Source organism: Haemaphysalis longicornis, unplaced genomic scaffold (genome assembly GCF_048455015.1).
Source record: "Haemaphysalis longicornis isolate Haplotype H1 unplaced genomic scaffold, Haemaphysalis longicornis Haplotype H1 scaffold_1, whole genome shotgun sequence".
NCBI lineage: Eukaryota > Metazoa > Arthropoda > Arachnida > Ixodida > Ixodidae > Haemaphysalis > Haemaphysalis longicornis.
Window position 1 is genome coordinate 478771149 of NW_027526203.1, and position 17135 is coordinate 478788283.

Consider the following 17135-nt stretch of genomic DNA (forward strand, 5'->3'; position numbering starts at 1 on the left):
CAAATCATCGCGCTTCGTACCCAGCTCTACTGGTGGGGGTCTAGATAGTGCATGAAAAGTGCCTCGCTTATAAAACTCGGGAGGTCCCCTCGAGCAACGGGCCAGCAATATAGAACGTGCTGATGAGGAATCCACTCATGAGTAGGCTCTGTGAACGTCGCTTCAATAAAGATTTCGCTAAAAGGATCGATGCAACATCACACAGCCAACGGCGATACACTGGGATTTGAAAGATGACGCTGTGCCTACAATGTTTCCTGATGCGCCAAATTATGTCACGAGGAACAGCAATTGAAAAGAAAGAAAGGAACTTAGCGAGGATCATCGACAGGCTGCTCGGAAAGAAAAGTTGAACAGGAAAGATGCACAGCTGCAAGGCACCATTTAAATTATAACTTTACGGTTGGGTTCCTGTGTATTGTGTGCACATGTCAAAATACAGTTAAACCTGGATATAACGAAGTTGGCCAATTTAGCAATGTTTCGTTACATCCAGGCATTCGTCACATGCAGGTTTCGAGTTAAGGGTAGCGTGATACCACAATGCTAGACATCAGTGATGGTGAACTAATTCTTAAAGGAGCCATGAAGAGAAAACAAAAGTTTGTTTTATTCGAAAGATTAGGTGTTTCATAGTACCACAAGCGCTTTCCCGGAAGCAAATGATGCTTTATTCACTGAGAAATAAGGCAATTTAAGCCAAAATTTTAAATCTCCCGCTAAAATTGAACATTCCGTGACGTGTACAATGGCGTCATAGAGCCGGTCCATGAAACAGATACTTAGTATGTCGACTCCATATAGCACCCACACGCGGGAGTCGATCGAGACGGCGGCCATTTTAAAAATACTAGTAAAACCTAGTGCACCCGCAGCCCTAGTCATGGAATCGCCTGATCCGGAGAACAAAACTCTCGCCGAGGAGCTCGGGCTTGCATTTAACAACCTCACACCACAAAAACGCTCAATGCTTCTAAGTGCACGAGCGGCAAGAGTTGTGGGATACGCGGTGGACGGGAAAGCGACCATTCCGCGATAGCCACAACAGACGAACGCCCAGCCGTCGGCACCGCTGCCTCGTCAGCCCGTCGCAACGGACGAATATAGCCTGGTACGTATGTGCCGTATTTTGATTACGGTTAATAATAGTTCAATTTCAGTAGCAGTATCACTTATGCCAGTTGGCCGGTGTCGTGTATGGAAAGCCGTTCGCGCGAGCTCTCTGCTTCGACCAGAAAGATACGAGCGTCAATGCGCGGTGTTTACGGCATTTTTTTCCCCAAGGTCAGAGCGATTTGACGAAGTCGGCGACGAGCGCCAGCATGTCCCAGGAGTGAGCTAACGTAAGGGTCCCTGCCGTAACTGAACAAACTGAAGTTTTCAGTGGTTGTAAACTGGAAACGAGCTCGTAACGACAGCAGCAAGCCAACACCATTCGAAACTTACGCGACGACTGGCACTATCTCGTCGCTTCTTGCTGTTCCTTACTCCCCTCGTTTCTATTTTTACCTTTGCTGGTTGGCGATATGACGGCCAACCTCCTGTGAAGGGATTACGATACGAAGCAAGGTCGCGGCTGTGCGTGCTGGAACGGTTCGTTGGCCCCGAAGAGCCTCGAACCCGAAAATTCGTCTGCGCGACGGCGAGATGTCGAGCTCGGCCGGCGCGCTAGTTTCGTACGCATTGGCGCACACGCTTGCGAGTTCGTTCGGACCTTCAACCGTTTACTCCACCGTTCTTTGTCATAAAAAGAATGTGCAGTATGTTTCACGGGCATTTAGCTCGCTATGCAAGCTGTAAGCCCTGCCTAACATGCGTTTGCTTTTGCCGGCCTCCGCCAATCGCAGAGCATTCCCAAGTGACATCACAGGTTCTGTTGAGGAAAATGAGCTGGTGGGTCGCATGGTCATTTCCTTTTTTCCTAATTATGTAGCTTATTTGAGCGAAGTTTGCGTTATAAGTGGTGTCGTTATGGTTCTAACGAGGCAATCTTTCGAATGAACCAAACTTGTGTTTTCTCTTCATGGCTCCTTTAAGGATTTACTTCACAGTAAATCATAGCTTAGGTTTCACTTGTGCCTTTTTACAATTTTCGGGGCCTTAACCCGTTTCAGGGACCAAACTTATGTCGAAAGGGCGCCTTTTCGGGAACTTGATGCTCTATTCCGCACTCATAGCTGGGATTCTGTACCGGGCGGCAACGTTCTTCTTTCTCGTCGGGAGAGACGGTATTTAGAACTGCGAGCTTGTCTTGAAAAGAAAACTTTTTGTCTTCTGGCACCCGAAATCACCACCACAGACAGCAGTGCATGCCTGCAACTACACGATGACAGGCAAGACAGCACCTGACCGATGCCGTGTTCACACTGGAAACGCACCGTAGCTTGCGGCGAGTGTGAAAAGCGCTAAATGTGTGCATTTCTCCAGCCGACTTTTCAGAAAAAGTACAAAAAACAATGCCTCACCAGCATAGCGAATTCGTTACATCGAGGTTAACCGTCGCAACGCCTTCGTTACACACAGGTCACAAACATGTGGGTTTCAATGGGGCTGGGACATTATGGGGAATTGGTTACGCAGAGGTTCGTTACATCCAGGTTCAACTGTAGGAGGTCACAAGGCACTTCTACCAAGGCACACAAATGGAAACGTGGAGTGCGGTGAATATAAAGCGGCTTGTATCATGTACGTGCAAAACTGAGGCAAATAATTGGTCACTGAATATGTATAGCTCTCATTTGGCTCCAGTGCTTGCTACGTTGCATCACGCATTCGGGCAGAGGCAGCTTAGTTACCTGAAGTAAATGAAATGTGAAGCGTATAGCCGATGTACCCTTTAACAGCTGAGGACCTCTGAGGGGGGCCCATTCCTTCCTGGAGTCGAAGCGTACAGGGAAAAATCCCATACGTGCGTCTGGCGAACACAGACATGCTAACACAATCAGAACTAGATAGACGCAGGCACTGGGTGCACTGATCCGGATTTCAGGGTTGGGAAAAGAAGTCACTGACAATTGCACGCAAACGGGAGAATGCCGAGTTTCACAGCTTCACATTTATATGGCAATCATCTCAGCTTGAAAATGAAAGACAAAAAACAACACGATCAGGAAGGAAGGTAACTTCCATCCTTTCTCTGTTGTGCTGTTTTGTGCCTTCTTTCTAGGATTAACTGACCATGTCACTGTATGCATTTCGGTGAAATTACAGTTGATCCCGGATATATCGAACTCCAAGGGGATCGCAAATAAGTTCGATATATCGATAATTCGATATATAAAATATTTTCTTTCGCATAGGATTTCAAGGGGATTTTGGACTGTTCAATATATGCAATAATTCGATATATCTGGGTTCGATATATCCGGGATCAACTGTATACAGAGGATCACATCATAAAATGAAGCACCACAGCAAACTAGCCTAGTTGGGATCGGTTTATGATGCACTTGCCATAAACAAATGAAGACACAGGAAGAGACACATGGACCAGTGCACTCTAACGAGTGAATTTTTTACCCCCCAAACTGCACAACATCATCACACAAAACCCTTTACAGCACACGCAGCAACCACACCAAGTATTCCAGAACCTAGAGACAAGATGACAGCCGCAACATTTCCTTTTCCCACAAAGCCACGGACGGGCGACTGCCCCACTCGTCTTTGTAGTGGGAGATATTCACGCGGCTGCTGTTTGCACTGTACAGGGTTTCCTGTGATGTGTAGTTCTGGGGGTTATTCAGGTCTTCCTTCGTACCAATAAAATTCACCCTCGTCTGTGCGCTTCTTCCTGCATCCCCACCACTTGGGCAAGCGTAATCATGGAAACCGTCACGCCTCCCCTGTGCCGCCACCCTGGCCCTTGGGGCCCCAAGGATATCAGAGAGCTTCTGCTTGTGCTCGGCCAGCTGCTTCTCCACCTCGGCTATCTCCTTGGTGAGCTGCATGTGGGCCTTGTGCAGGTCCAGCCGCGACCGCCGGGTGTCAAAGTAGCCCCCCGTCAGGGCCCCCTTGTGCGACACCTGGTCCCCTGCGCCACAACCTCTGTTTCGCACTCTCCACCACGGGCCGCAACGTGGGGGCAACGGGAGGACGCATGGCACAATGAACGACCCGGTTTGCTCCCCCAAGTGCCCCGTCATATTGCGGGTGAACCAACATCCACCCATCCATAGAGAATTTTAAAATATTGCAGCGCCCAAGCTACGCCCAGGCTACACGTCGTGTTGCAGTGGACACGGCTACCTGCGGATCTTTTACTATGGGCTGAAATGTCGACGCGAGCGTTTCCACTCTTCGCCTTCGTCAGAGAAACGGCCACCACTGCCGGGATCCTTCCCTACGGATGACCCCAAGTACATCAGCATGCAGCCCATGCCAAATTATAAATGAACAGCAAACAAGACTGGCACAATATAGGCAGCTGAGTATCTTGAGCTTCTCTCATGAGTAATGCACTGTAGAATCTTAATGCTACTGGCACGAACCATGTATTGGGTCCCTTTGTTTTGTTTTTACCGTCTTGCCGCACCGGGTTTTGTTATTGGTGTGCCAAGTGAAGCGCTTATTCCATTCCTCATTTCTTGCGCCACACGGGCCATTTCATTTGATAGGGATAGTGTTTCGCTTTAACGTCACTAGCCTAGAATAGTCTTCTTTCATCTACAGTGTTCTCAATGTAATTCAACGGTTCGAGAAACACTCGCGCCGAAAGATAAATGCCCGCAGAGCCGACACTGCAGCATTCGATTCGCCGGCACCTGCCTGCGCACGTCACTTTTTTGACTGCTGCTTCGCAGCCTGTGCATTTTCTGAGTTGTTAGGGCAGCACCAGTTCGCTCCAGTAGACTTGTTTTTCCTTCAAAACAACTGCGTCATCTTTGGCTTCGTGACAGTACGAATCTGGTGGGACTGCAGAAAATATTCGCATCATCTGGAATTCGAATGAACCAACGCAGACCAAAAAATTGAGCACTAAAAAAGAATTTCGTTTATTTCTTTTCTTACTTTCTCACGAAGAAATCCGCGATTTTTTCAGCTTTTTTTTTTCCATATCACCGAGCAGTCCTTTTTGGAGCGCATAAAACGTTGCCCTTGTCTCCTCCCTCGCGGTGCCATTACCATTGCCGTAAGTCATCAGGCTGTCTTTTTTTGGGCAGCAATGGAAAGAGCCTGACGACTTACGCGAATGGGGAAGTGCACGCCTCATGGAGGCAGGTTCGAGGTGCTCGAGACAGTTGGCTGGCTCCGCCAGAGATGTTTAGGCTGTTACGAATGAGCCTGCCGCTGGGCTTTGTTTTAATACCCCTCGGCTGCGCGGCGAAGCCTCCACTACGTGTGCCTTTCAAGCAGGCCCCCTTTGTCAGTGACTCGCGCTTGCAGCAAGCTCCGATGTGCCTGGATCTCTGGCGCCTATCTATCGGCGCGATTCAAACCTACGTTGGCAGACGAGGCACGCTTCAACTTGCCCCAAGGACGCAGAAGCCCCGCGTCTGCTGCGGAGACCTCCTCTCTCCTTTCTCTCGAACTAAGCGTATGCCGCTACTACCGACTGCTAACGAACTCTGGAAAGAGTGTTGTGTATGTCTGTGCCGTTAGTGTCGGGTGCACAATCAAGAGGGAATGCTTGTTTCGACCGTTAGCGCTTTGGGTATAAATAAGACCCCTCAAGCACTGTAGTTCATTCCTGTTTGAGCAGTGAATCAATGCTGTCACTCTGCTCGAGTACTGTACTGTAACCTCGCCTGTCGGGGCATTGTTCTTTGGCTTCAGCTCATCTCTCGCCATGAAGTAAACAAGTTATGTTTTGCCTTCGGCTTCTTCACGGCTGCAACATTGGCTGGCCGTTCGCTTCTAACCACGCTACTACACGTATGTCGGAGGCGACGGAGCTCGGCTCAGGTCGGCCTTCACGTATGCAGCAATGGGTTGTCAGCGGTGGGATGACAACGTCGCAACAAGGCTTACCACCCGGGCAGATATTTTATCGGCGCTTTCTCTATAGTTGGTGACAGCTTAACTCTGCAGTGGCTTTTCAAGATCAAAGGGATTTAGTGTTCATCCGCAACCAATGGCGTCTCGCCGTTTGTGTGACGCCTGCGACGTACGTTTGAGAGGAGAACTACTTTCAATATGGCTGCGCTCTCTTGCCGGCCGCTGCTGCTCCGTCGAGCGACGAGGTTGTTGAGAACCAAAAGCTCTGTATGCGATTTGTGTTACGAATGTGCTGTAGTGCATCAAGAAGCCGCTTATCGTCATCTGTCCTGTGTGTGTCTTGCCGCGTCATGGTTTGTACGTACGTGAGGAAATCGCGGTGGCACCTGTGGGCTGTTTTTACGCGGAACGCCGTCGCCGAACTCGATCTGAGAACGGCGAAGCGCCGAAGCTGCATCTGTTGCTGGTGTAATTGTGGAAATTGTGTCGGTGTAACGCAACCGCTGTGAAGAAATAATACGATTTGCTTTCGTCCACGGCAGTAGCGGTGGCAAGTTGCAAGCGTTTTCGTTTGCTGCTGTGAGCGTAGGTGGTGACCGATGTTGAGCGCAGGCCTACGTGGTGTCCGTCAGGCCCGACGCTGATTGTGCAAACGTGTGTGCCGTGTTTTTTGGCCGGATACGGCCGCTCATACAGCCTTACACGTTATTAACACGATTGCCAAATCTTACAGTGTAAGGTATCTTTCCTTACTGATTCGCGCATTGCTTTAGCTTGCCGGGGTACGAACGGAGCAGAGGTGTGGCGTTTTTTTTTTTTGTTTTTTTTTTTTCCTGGCGTAAACAGGTATGATTAAAGCATTATTGCAGAGACTCGCAAAGAATTAAACATTCGTGCACAATTATCCGAGACTGGGTAGCTTTAAGAAAATCGGTATGAACTTGCCTTCCTGCTAGAGACGGGTGCTTATGGCGTTCTGTTTATGCCAATGGGCACATTATCGCACACACAAAACTACGAACGAGTGCGAGTATTGTTGAGGTAATCAAATGTGGTGGCGTTTCGTTTCTTGACTGTCATTGGTTGGTCGTTATCACCAGTAGCATTTTTAAAACATATAAGAGGGGTAAATAAACATTGAAACTGTATGATTGCTGGATTTTGAACCATGCCGTTGAAGAAAGCCGGAACTGTATGGCCCCGTGACATGACCACGTATTTTTTTATACACTGCCAAAAATACACATGCACGCAGCTTTTTATTTGCCTGCTAAGCTTATGGCGCGTATGTTCCCATCGCTACACAAAGTGGCATCAGAGAAACTGACTATGCGTGGACTGAGGCTGCGTATTTTGTGTGCAGTGTGGAGTTTCTCAGAAGTTTCGTGAACTGTTAAAGTTGTTTTAGAATAGCTGAATGCGTTCCGTAGGAATGAACCAACAGTTTATCTTCCCTTTATCTTTACGCAAAGTTTGTGTGATGGGCTTTATGAGTTATAAAAATTTGTCTATTGCAGCTGTGTTTCACAGTGATGGCTGTAGTATAATGATTGCATTCTGGTGCTTGTGCAGTTTAAGTTTCAACAAAAGGGTTACACAGTGTATTGGTAGACATTCAGATTTCCAGTGTCTCTGTCATGATAGGCGGTTGTTATGAGATGTTTGAGCGTCTTCCCATGGAGCATACTTTAATTTAGATTCAACACTGCTTCCCACTTTTAGATGTTTTTATTGTTCCAGCAACTGTGACAACAGTTGGAGAGCCTTCAAACAGTGATTGAAGGTGGTTCAGGTTAAAGAGCTGCAGTAATAATTGCTAACACTCTTGTATCAGGTAGAAATTGGGTATGGCACCCCTTCAGAATGCTATGTTCATACTTTTCAAGCATGCACTGTTGCTTCTGGTCATACAGCTGCAAGAATAATAGAAAACGGCGATTCGGCATATCAAAATGGTTTAACTTCAGGTCTCCAGAGTGTCATGTCGCTGCTTTTTGAGCACACTGTTGCTTCCAGCTGGTTCAGATGCAGTAAAAATTGGAAAAACTTGCTCAGCAGGTCGAAATGGTTTTACGTCACTTCTTCAAAATGATATGTAACTCCTTTGCAAGCTTAAACTGTTGCTTTTGACTGGAAAGCTATGGTAAGAAGTGAAAGCTCTAATAAAATACGTAGGAATGTGTTTGTGCCAGGCCTTCAAGCTGTGATGTCGCTGCTTTTTATGCACACATTGTAGCTTCTAGCCATGAAGTTGCGGTGAGAGTTAAAGACACATACTAGTACGTTAGAATAAATTCATGCCATACTTTCAGGCTATGAAGTCGCTGCTTCTCTCCCGCACACATTGCAGTTTCTGGCCATGAAGTTGCGGTGAGAGTTGAAGATGCTTATGTAGTACGTTAGAATGAATTCATGCCACATCTTCACACTGTGAAGTCACTGCTTTTCACATACACACTGTTGCTTTTGGCTTTAAAGCTGCATTAGGCATTGAAAACACTGGTGCAGCAAATCAAAATGGATTCAACATCAGGCTTTCAGGGTGCCACTTTGCTGCTGTTGACTGGAAAGTGTGGTAAGAATAGAAAATGCTTGTGCAGCAGCCCATGACACCTTGACAAGAGGCAGTGAGAATTAAAGATGTCGGCACATTTTTAAATAAGCCACTGAGATCTCGTGTTCATATTCATATTATTGGGCCTGTTGAGTGTAGTTGTCTAAATAGGTGCAGTAAGAATTCAATGCACTTGTATAGCCGTTCGTTCAAGTTTCATATGGGGCAGTCAGTGTTCGACATCACTGTTTGGTGTACATAGGGAAAGATTACTGGCTTTGGGGAGATTATCAGAAATGAAAATGCTTCCACAAAAGCTTGACATGGCTGCAAGGGAACTACATGTTGAACCAAACATTTTCTTTATGTATGCTATTTCAAAAGCCTCATTAGCAATAAAAATATCTTCACGGTAGGCTGCTGCGCATCAGTGTAAAGCCAATGCAAGTTCAAAGGGACACTGAAGTGATTTGTAAACATTGCGGGATTACTAGCGCAAATTGTAGTCGGAGTCCATAGGCCATGTTTCGGCCACTCTGAGCGCGTTTACGCAAATTTATTTAGTAGAAAAAAAGCAATTCGAAAATGCTGTCCTCCTCTCTGCACCCTCGCCCATTTTTTGTGGCGTTTTCGTGTGACGTCACGAGGAGACGAGCTGGCAATTGGCTGCGCTGCTGCACGGTTCGCCGACCTTCCGATCGAGTCAGTCGGCACAGCGTTTAGACCGCCGGCCGCCGACGGGTCGTCGCAATTGGCTCGCTCAATTGAAACTAATTGCGAATTCCATTGGGCGAACAGGAGCAAGTGGAGCGAGCAGCCAGAGCAGCACAGGGAGTGACGGGGACGTGTGCTTTCGTTCCGCGAATGAAACATTCGCGCTGCTCCGGGAGCAGTGAAAAGAGGGGGAGGGCGAGATGTCAAGAGTCATGTGACCAAACGTTACCCGCGCTCGCTTCCCGGAGCATTTCGCGCGCTCGTGATGTCCGCACGCAGTTATTCCTGGCCAGTTTTGCCAGATACGTGCCGGTGGTTTTGTGTCTGCCTTCCGCATGGCGACGAATGAAGAAGCCGAGCGGATGTTCATGTTCATGATAAAGGGATCACCATCGTGTCTTCCAAAAATTAGCTGCGAACGATAACAGCGTCCACCGTCTTTTCCAGATACGACTCTACCTTCGGTCGCTGCTCCGGCGGGGTGAACAGGTGCTCGAACATAAACTCATGCAATGTCAAATCGTCGTCGTCGTCGCTGCTGCTGCTGTCCGATGATGAGCTTGCGCTTGAATCTGTGGTGCTTTCACCATCTAAAAGTAGCAGCAATTCCTTGCCCAGACGGCCGCGCTTAGCTGCTGCCGTACGCACTGAGCGACTACCGCAGCTGCTGGATTCCGCCATTTTTCCTCCGCCACCCGGGGATAAAACCAGAAGTGACGCAAAAGAGGTCATGTGACTTCCTCGGCGTTCCCTGTTACTCCGCCGCTGGCGACGGAGCACCGAGAACTGCTCTCGGCTGCTCTCGGCACCAAAAAAGTGCTCCTCATCGACCAATGAAACACAACGCCCCTGCTCCTGACCGACCACTGGAAGACGCCCGAACTCGCGAGAGCACTTTGGGTGCAGTTAGAAGTGCTCCTGTTCGCCCAATGGAAAGCGCTATAAGCCACCACACGTTTGTGAATGAAAGAATGTGCCTCTCTCTACTTTGTTAGTTTGTACACTGTATCTAGCTCCAAGTCAAGTCAAGGTCGCTTCACACAAGCGCTGCACAAGGGCACATGTGACGCTTCGCTGACTTTACGCTAGTAGGAAAATCTAAGGCCACTTGAAGGCAGGAGAAGGGTCAACGAAGTCAATATTGGTACTAAGAAAATAAAATCAACTGAAACTTTTACTGTACAGCGCAAAACTAGGGAGCAGGAAGCACTTTTTTGTGGTGGGTGAACAAGCACAGCGGTCAGCAGCACGACCGCACATCTGTAAACGCTTTTCCGTACAAGAAATGCAATTGCTAGACGTGAGATATTGTGGAAGTTTGGGGGACGCTTACTGCACGGGCGCTATACGACAAATAGTCACCTAAAGTACTTCAAATGATAAGGCTAAATAAAAGTGTAAACTGGTTATACATTATATATCTTATATATCCACCCTCAGCAGAGCTGGCCTGTAGCCGAGTGGTCTAAGGCGCTAGGTTACCGTTCTGCAAGTCGCAAGTTCGAATCCCCGAGGGTGCGTCGGTTTTGTTTTGTTTTTTCTTTGTTTTTTTACCAGTTGATTTTTTTTTTTTTTTTTCGTTTTTTTGGCCGATGTTTTCTAAACTGAGTTCACCATTTTTGGGCCGTAACATTCACTGTTCCACGAGCGAGTTTGCAAAACGCGCGCAGATTGCCACTGACGCCCTAGCGAATTCTCATTAGCGTGCTGCTGCTTGCGGGCAGTGGGCACAGGCCTGAATCAGCACACCCTTGGCCTGGTGCGAACACACTTTTTTACGATACAGGCACGAGTGAGGCAAGCTCCGAATATGAGGGAAAAGCGCATGGCATTTGAGCGTCAGCGGTGACGCGGAGGGCGTCATCCACTGCGTAGGCCTCGGCTAGTGATTTCTACGATTCCAAGCCGTCCTGGGAGGCTTATCTCAGGCATTTTACAGCCGACAATATGGCAGAAGGGCGGTACGGCGATTACTGAGATATCGAGAAGGCCCATCCAACGATGCTGTCGGATGTCAAACATGTTGTTTTACAGAACCGAAACCGAAACTTGTTTGAATGCTAACCTCGGACATCGTCCAATCACGGTGCCATCTCCTCGCGACGTCACAGCCTTGGTTGGTGCGGCCGCCACAGACCGCGCATGGTAGTTTTTCTTCTTTCCCGCTTTGTAAAATAATTAACGGCTTATCAACCGGATAAACGACGAAAAGTGTGGTAATTTGAGCCAGTCTACACAGTGCAAGCAAAGCCGGGAGCTTGACAAATTCACTTCAGTGTCCCTTTAATGTAGCACAAGTTGGAAAGTAGAACTTCGGAAGGATGCATTTGTAGGTCACTATTCATTTTTTTGATAAAAGCTCGCAACAGTAATTTTTTAGGCGGCTGCTAGTTTTTAAGGGTGTTTTTCTATCAATTTTCACCGCCAGTCAGGGTTCTCAGCCTTATTATTCCACTGTAAACTGCGGGGTGACGATATGACACTAAAGAAACGGCAGCAGCTGTTTTATTAAATTGCCGGGAAACACCTCGGAAATCGTAGCCTGGATTGAAAGCATGACACCATATACTGTCAATCTAACCAACTGACGTAGAGTAGCGTGTCTCGTGATGTAGCAATGATTAGACTTTTAACGTTTCACATCCCGCAGTTCTCTGCTCGCGCCATTTGGTGTTGTCGTCTCGTTTAAGCGGAACAAAATAACGCTTGTTTCTTCGCGTCTACAGCTGATTTTGCAAGGCAGGACACCTTATGCGGCATCGTGACCTCCACTGTTGCGTGCGTCGCCGCGATAGGTGTTTGCAGGGCGTCACTACGTTCAAAACGGTCGCATAGAACAATACGTGGCCCACTGATATTGCGGCCGATTTCTGAAAAGCACCGATGAATTTTCGCCGCTGGTTTCCTTTTCACCCTGGGCTTACACAGTCCGTGCACTGAATCCAGCCATTGCGGCGACGAACCTCCCTTTCTTCCACCCTGCGTTTACGGCGCTTGATTTAGCGGTGATGATGGCTGTGGGAGATATTGTACCGACTACATTTCTTGACAATGATTGCACACGCGAAGTGAAGAAATAGTCACACTGCGACGAGCCCGACCAAATATAACGACGACCATTATGTCATGTTTCTCCAAGCAGACGACGGCTGAGCAACGTGCAGCGGTCAAAATTCGAACTACAGTAAAACCTCGTTATAACGAAATGGTATATAACGAACTAATGGATATAACAAAGCAATCGTAATTCCCCTAGAAATTCCCATAGATGCCCATGTATTTAAAACCTCGTTTTAACGAAGCTAAAATGTCCTTGCAATGGGTATAACGAACCATTTTTTCCCCAAAACGAGCACTTACTGACCGCTCTGCGACCAACAGGTCAATGTCTTATAGCGCGCGACGGTTAACATCTCATTACGGACGAGGTAATTGAAAACTCCCGCTCGCAGGGCCGCTGCCAACTCCCGCGCGCTAAAATGGCAACAAGACGCCTGGCAACCCGCGCGAACTCGCGCGTCTGCCGGCCTCCCCCTCCATGCTGAACTCGTGGACATGCCCGCTCTTCCGCGTCCGGGCATGTTTGGGGCGCTGCGCCGACCGCGGTTTTTGGCGTTGCCTGCGATCATTCGAGACTCAAGTGTCAGCGTGTCAGCTTTGCAATCGGATCGGCCGTGCGAGCAGAAAGAAGATGGACGATGGCAACGGCAAACGGAAGCGGAAAACAATCTCAATCGAGCAGAAGGCGGCCATGCTTAAAGCCGTCAAGTCGGGCGCAAAGAAAAAAAAAGTGGCCGAAGATTTCGGCATAGCGTTGAGCATGCTGTCCACGATTTTGAGCAGCAAGGAAGTTGTCGCCGGTGCTGTCGCACGTGGCGTCAAAGGCGACAGGAAGAAGCTCCGAGCCCCAGCCTTCGAAGCGGTAGACAAGGCCGTGTTTAAATGGTTTTTGGAAGCGAGAGCAAGCGGAATTCCTGTGAGTGGGGCACTTTTGCTGAGGAAGGGGAGAGACTTTGCATGCATCATGGGACACGACGATTTTGTCGCAAGTGCCGGCTGGCTGCAGCGTTTCAAGGAGCGCCACGACATCGTCGGCAGGGCCGTCAGCGATGAAGCTCAATCTGTCGACCGTGAAGCTGCTGTGGCGTGGGTGGAGAAAAACGTTGGACAGCTACTTGAAAAGTACAGCCCGAAAGATGTATTCAACGCAGATGAGACCGCCCTTTTTTACCAAATGTTGCCGCAAAAAACCTTGGCTCTAAAGGGTGAACGCTGCCAGGGGGGTAAGCAGAGCAAGGTCCGCGTGACCGTGTTGCTCTGCGCAAACATGGACGGCTCGGAAAAGTCGCCAGCCCTCGTGATCGGCAAAAGTGCGTCGCCAAGATGCTTCAAAGGGAAAAGGAAGCTGCAAGTTAGTTATGTTTCCAACCGGAAAGCATGGATGACTAGGGACATTTTCGCACAGTGGCTGCGGGAATGGGACGAGCGGCTCGGCAAGCAGAACCGAAAGGTATGCCTCGTCCTGGACAACTGCGCGGCCCACCACACTGCCACTGCGCTGCGGAACATCGAGTTATGTTTCCTGCCCCCAAACTGCACGGCTGCTGTGCAACCCCTGGACCAAGGGGTTATAGTGAGCTTCAAGTCGGGCTACCGCAAGCGTGTGATTGACAGAATTCTCATGAACATGCGCATGGAGCGCGGGACGACGATCGACCTGTACATGGCGATCGACATGCTGCAGGGTGCCTGGATGGATGTTTCGGCAAGCACGATAGCCAATTGCTTCCGGCACGCCTCATTTGGCGTAAGAGCAGTGGTGACAGCGACGATCTAGATGCTGCCGTCAATGAGAGTGCCTCAGGCGACCAATCCCTGGCGTCGTGGGACGCTCTTCTTCACGCCGGTGTCATCCCCGACTGCGACACCTTCTACACGTACGTCAGTGCCGATGCTGACGCAGTAACGATGGAGGAGCTAACAGAGGAGGAAATTGTACGTGAGGTGACCGGGGTTCCTGATGAGGACTGCGATGACAGCCCGGAGCCTAATGTCGGCGCGTCCGACGTACCGACGTCTGCACAAGCACTGGATGCGGCAGAGCTGCTGCGCCGCTTCTTTGGCGCGCATGATGACGGCGAGGACGGCATCGAAATAGCGGCTGCAGCTGAAAAAGCTATCATTCGTCTGAAAAAGACTCGGCAGCAATCCATCAAGGATTTCTTTTCTGCAAAGTGAGCCGCAACGGCTGATGTGCTGTTTCGATCAGTGATGAGCCATTTCGCGCGAATAAAGTTGTGATTCTTGCTGTTCTTATTTTTTTTCGCTGGTTTTTCTCCACGCCACGGTCGTTTTTCTCTCGTGGCTGCTGCTATGAGGTTCGGTGGTGAGTACATCCTCTTTTCTTTGTTAAGGGGGGACGCGGCTTTCAACTTCGGAAAAATGACCAAAACATCGTTTTTTTGAAACCCACATATTCGGCTTCTATGTTTCCTATTCTATGCGTCTGCAAAGTTTTTACGCTGAAAAGCGTCGCAAAGTGGTATAAAAAAATACCTTTGTCAGGCGCGGTGACAAACTATCAGCGCAAAAGGGCGAAAAAACGGCAATTTTCGGAGCGGTCTATCTCCGCAACGGTGCCACCGGGCGCGGCCATTTTGATATGGTTAGATCGGCCGAGCGATCGTTTTTCCGGTTCCGCTCATCTCTTTTATCTTCGTTCATTCACAAACGCACAAACGGCAGAAAAGAAACGACGCACAAACAAAGCTAGAAATAGATGCTGAAGCGATATTGGTCCTCCGGTTGGGGCGCAGAACAACGACCCTCCTGATTGGATGTCACGGGCGCAACGCAAGATGGCGGCCGTCTGAGTTGCGTAGCGAGCGGTTTGAGTTCATTTTCGCCGCTTCGCTCGGCCGAGTTTCTGTTCAATCTATGGTATTCAACACGGACGTTATCGCGGTGGGAACGCCAGAGATAACGAGCCAGATTACGGGAAGTTGTGTGGCTCGAAAGGAGGAGGTCATCGAACGCTTCGTGGTGCGCGTGACTCTACCGTCGCCAGACCCCGGAGGGTGACGCGGTGTGCGCGCTTGTGATAGCGGTTCGTGAAGTGAACTTTTAGTCGGGTTTGCGATGTTTACACGCTTAGTTATTGCTGTGTTTTGACTGTGGGCTCGCTAGCCTTGAGAAAGAAACGGTCGACGCGTCAAACGCTGCGGCGCGCACGGCATAGCCGACGCGAATTGGAGCATCACATGACTGGGCAACCGGTTACGGTTGAACGCCAGTAGTTGTAATTAATGCCTGCGACGTTAGATTTAATCTTAAAAGCGACCTGACCAGCCATATCAGGTATAATCAAAGATCGATATGTCGCGGTAAGCGTGCGCTGCAATGCGCGCGAGCCATATCGCCTTTCTTGCGCAACGTTTCCCGTGCACTTGTAATTTTCATGCAAACAGGTTTGAGTTAGTAATATAGGAATAAAAATATGCCTTGAATGTCAAAAGTAGTAAAAAAAAATATGCTCTTGCATTGAAGTTGGGAGTTATGCAGAATACTCTACCAAGCTTCAAAGTAGCTCATTTTCATCCTTGTGGTATGCAAACTTTTGGCAATGAACACCTGCACGTATGAGTACTAAGTTGCTGTGCCAGGCAAGATGATAAAACATAAAAAAAAAGCCAAAAATGTTCAAATTTAAGTAAAAAAAATGCTTAACTTGTTGCCATGGTGACAACACTGCAAAAGGAGGTTGTCCAGTGCGATACAGCCGACCAGCTAACCTACTTTGCATTGAAAGCCCATTGAAACCCATCTCCCCCTTCGTTTGGTCTGCAAAGTGGGGTATGTACTCTTCACAGAGGAGCTGAAAATGATGTTTTCTGGAAAGAGAAAGGCTGTAAAAGGCACTCCAATTTCAAGGCAAGGCATTCCAGAAGCCCCATGTTCAAAAGGACATGAAAGGCTACAACCGTGATGACTTTTGATTAGTGAAACCTATGTTGCAACTTCGGAAGCCGTTTTCTCAAAACAGTTTTTTTTGCCACCTGTGTCGCTTGTACCAGGGATTTCTTTGCGATCGCTGGGTCTATTTTGATTCCGTTTCTTGCATTACATTCCTTGATGAACAGTTCAGGTCGTGACACTCTTGGTTTTCCAGATTTGTTTTTTGTGATTTTTTTATTCAAATAATCGTTCACAGTCAACATACCTATTGCACATTAACCTCTAAAAAAATGAAAACTAAAAAATATTGTGTTGTAAAAAAAAAATTCTAAAACTCACGACCTCGTCCATTCATTTGGGAATGCAAAGCACTTCGAACAAGTTTTCTATCATGTTTTATAAGCTGCTCAAGCTCGGTACAAGCGGAACAGAAAGAAAATTTAATACATAAAAAAGTTTTCAAAACATTAGTTTGAAATTTTTATGGTGTTATCACGGAAGCATTTCCAGTTGCTGTGCCAATTTTCATCAAAATCCACAAAGAAATAAAAAAGTTGATTTTGAAAGCCACGTCCCCCCTTAATTAGCGGTATATTGTATATAACGAACTAACGTGTATAACAAAGTAATTACGATTCCCCCGTCAACTTCGTTATAACAAGGTTTTACTGTATTCAGACCCAAAAATATATAACGAACTAACGTGTATAACGAAGTAATTACGACTCCCCCGTCAACTTCGTTATAACGAGGTTTTACTGTATTCAGACCCAAAAATCGTGTGCGCGTTTTTTGTATGTTAACTTCTGTTGTCTAAGTAAAACAATCACAGATAGCCTTGATTTAAGTATAAAATACACCAGGAATAGTTTCTACCAAGAATAACCTGTTTCCGTGAGTAATTTTTTTTTTCTACTGAGCCAGTTTTCAATGAGGACGACTTTTTTTTCCTGTGAAAATCATTCATTCTTGGGAA

The 17135-nt window shown here is 48.0% G+C and overlaps 1 protein-coding gene across 1 annotated transcript in view; it reads right to left on the bottom strand.

Moving 5' to 3' along the window:
• The window catches only part of Smc3 (structural maintenance of chromosomes 3), a 157783-nt gene that overhangs the window by 76595 nt on the left and 64053 nt on the right, over positions 1–17135 (bottom strand). Inside the window, exon 13 of the mRNA XM_077688288.1 lies at positions 3884–4033. Within this exon, the coding sequence (XP_077544414.1) occupies positions 3884–4033 (150 nt within the window). The remainder of the gene's footprint in view (positions 1–3883; positions 4034–17135) is intronic.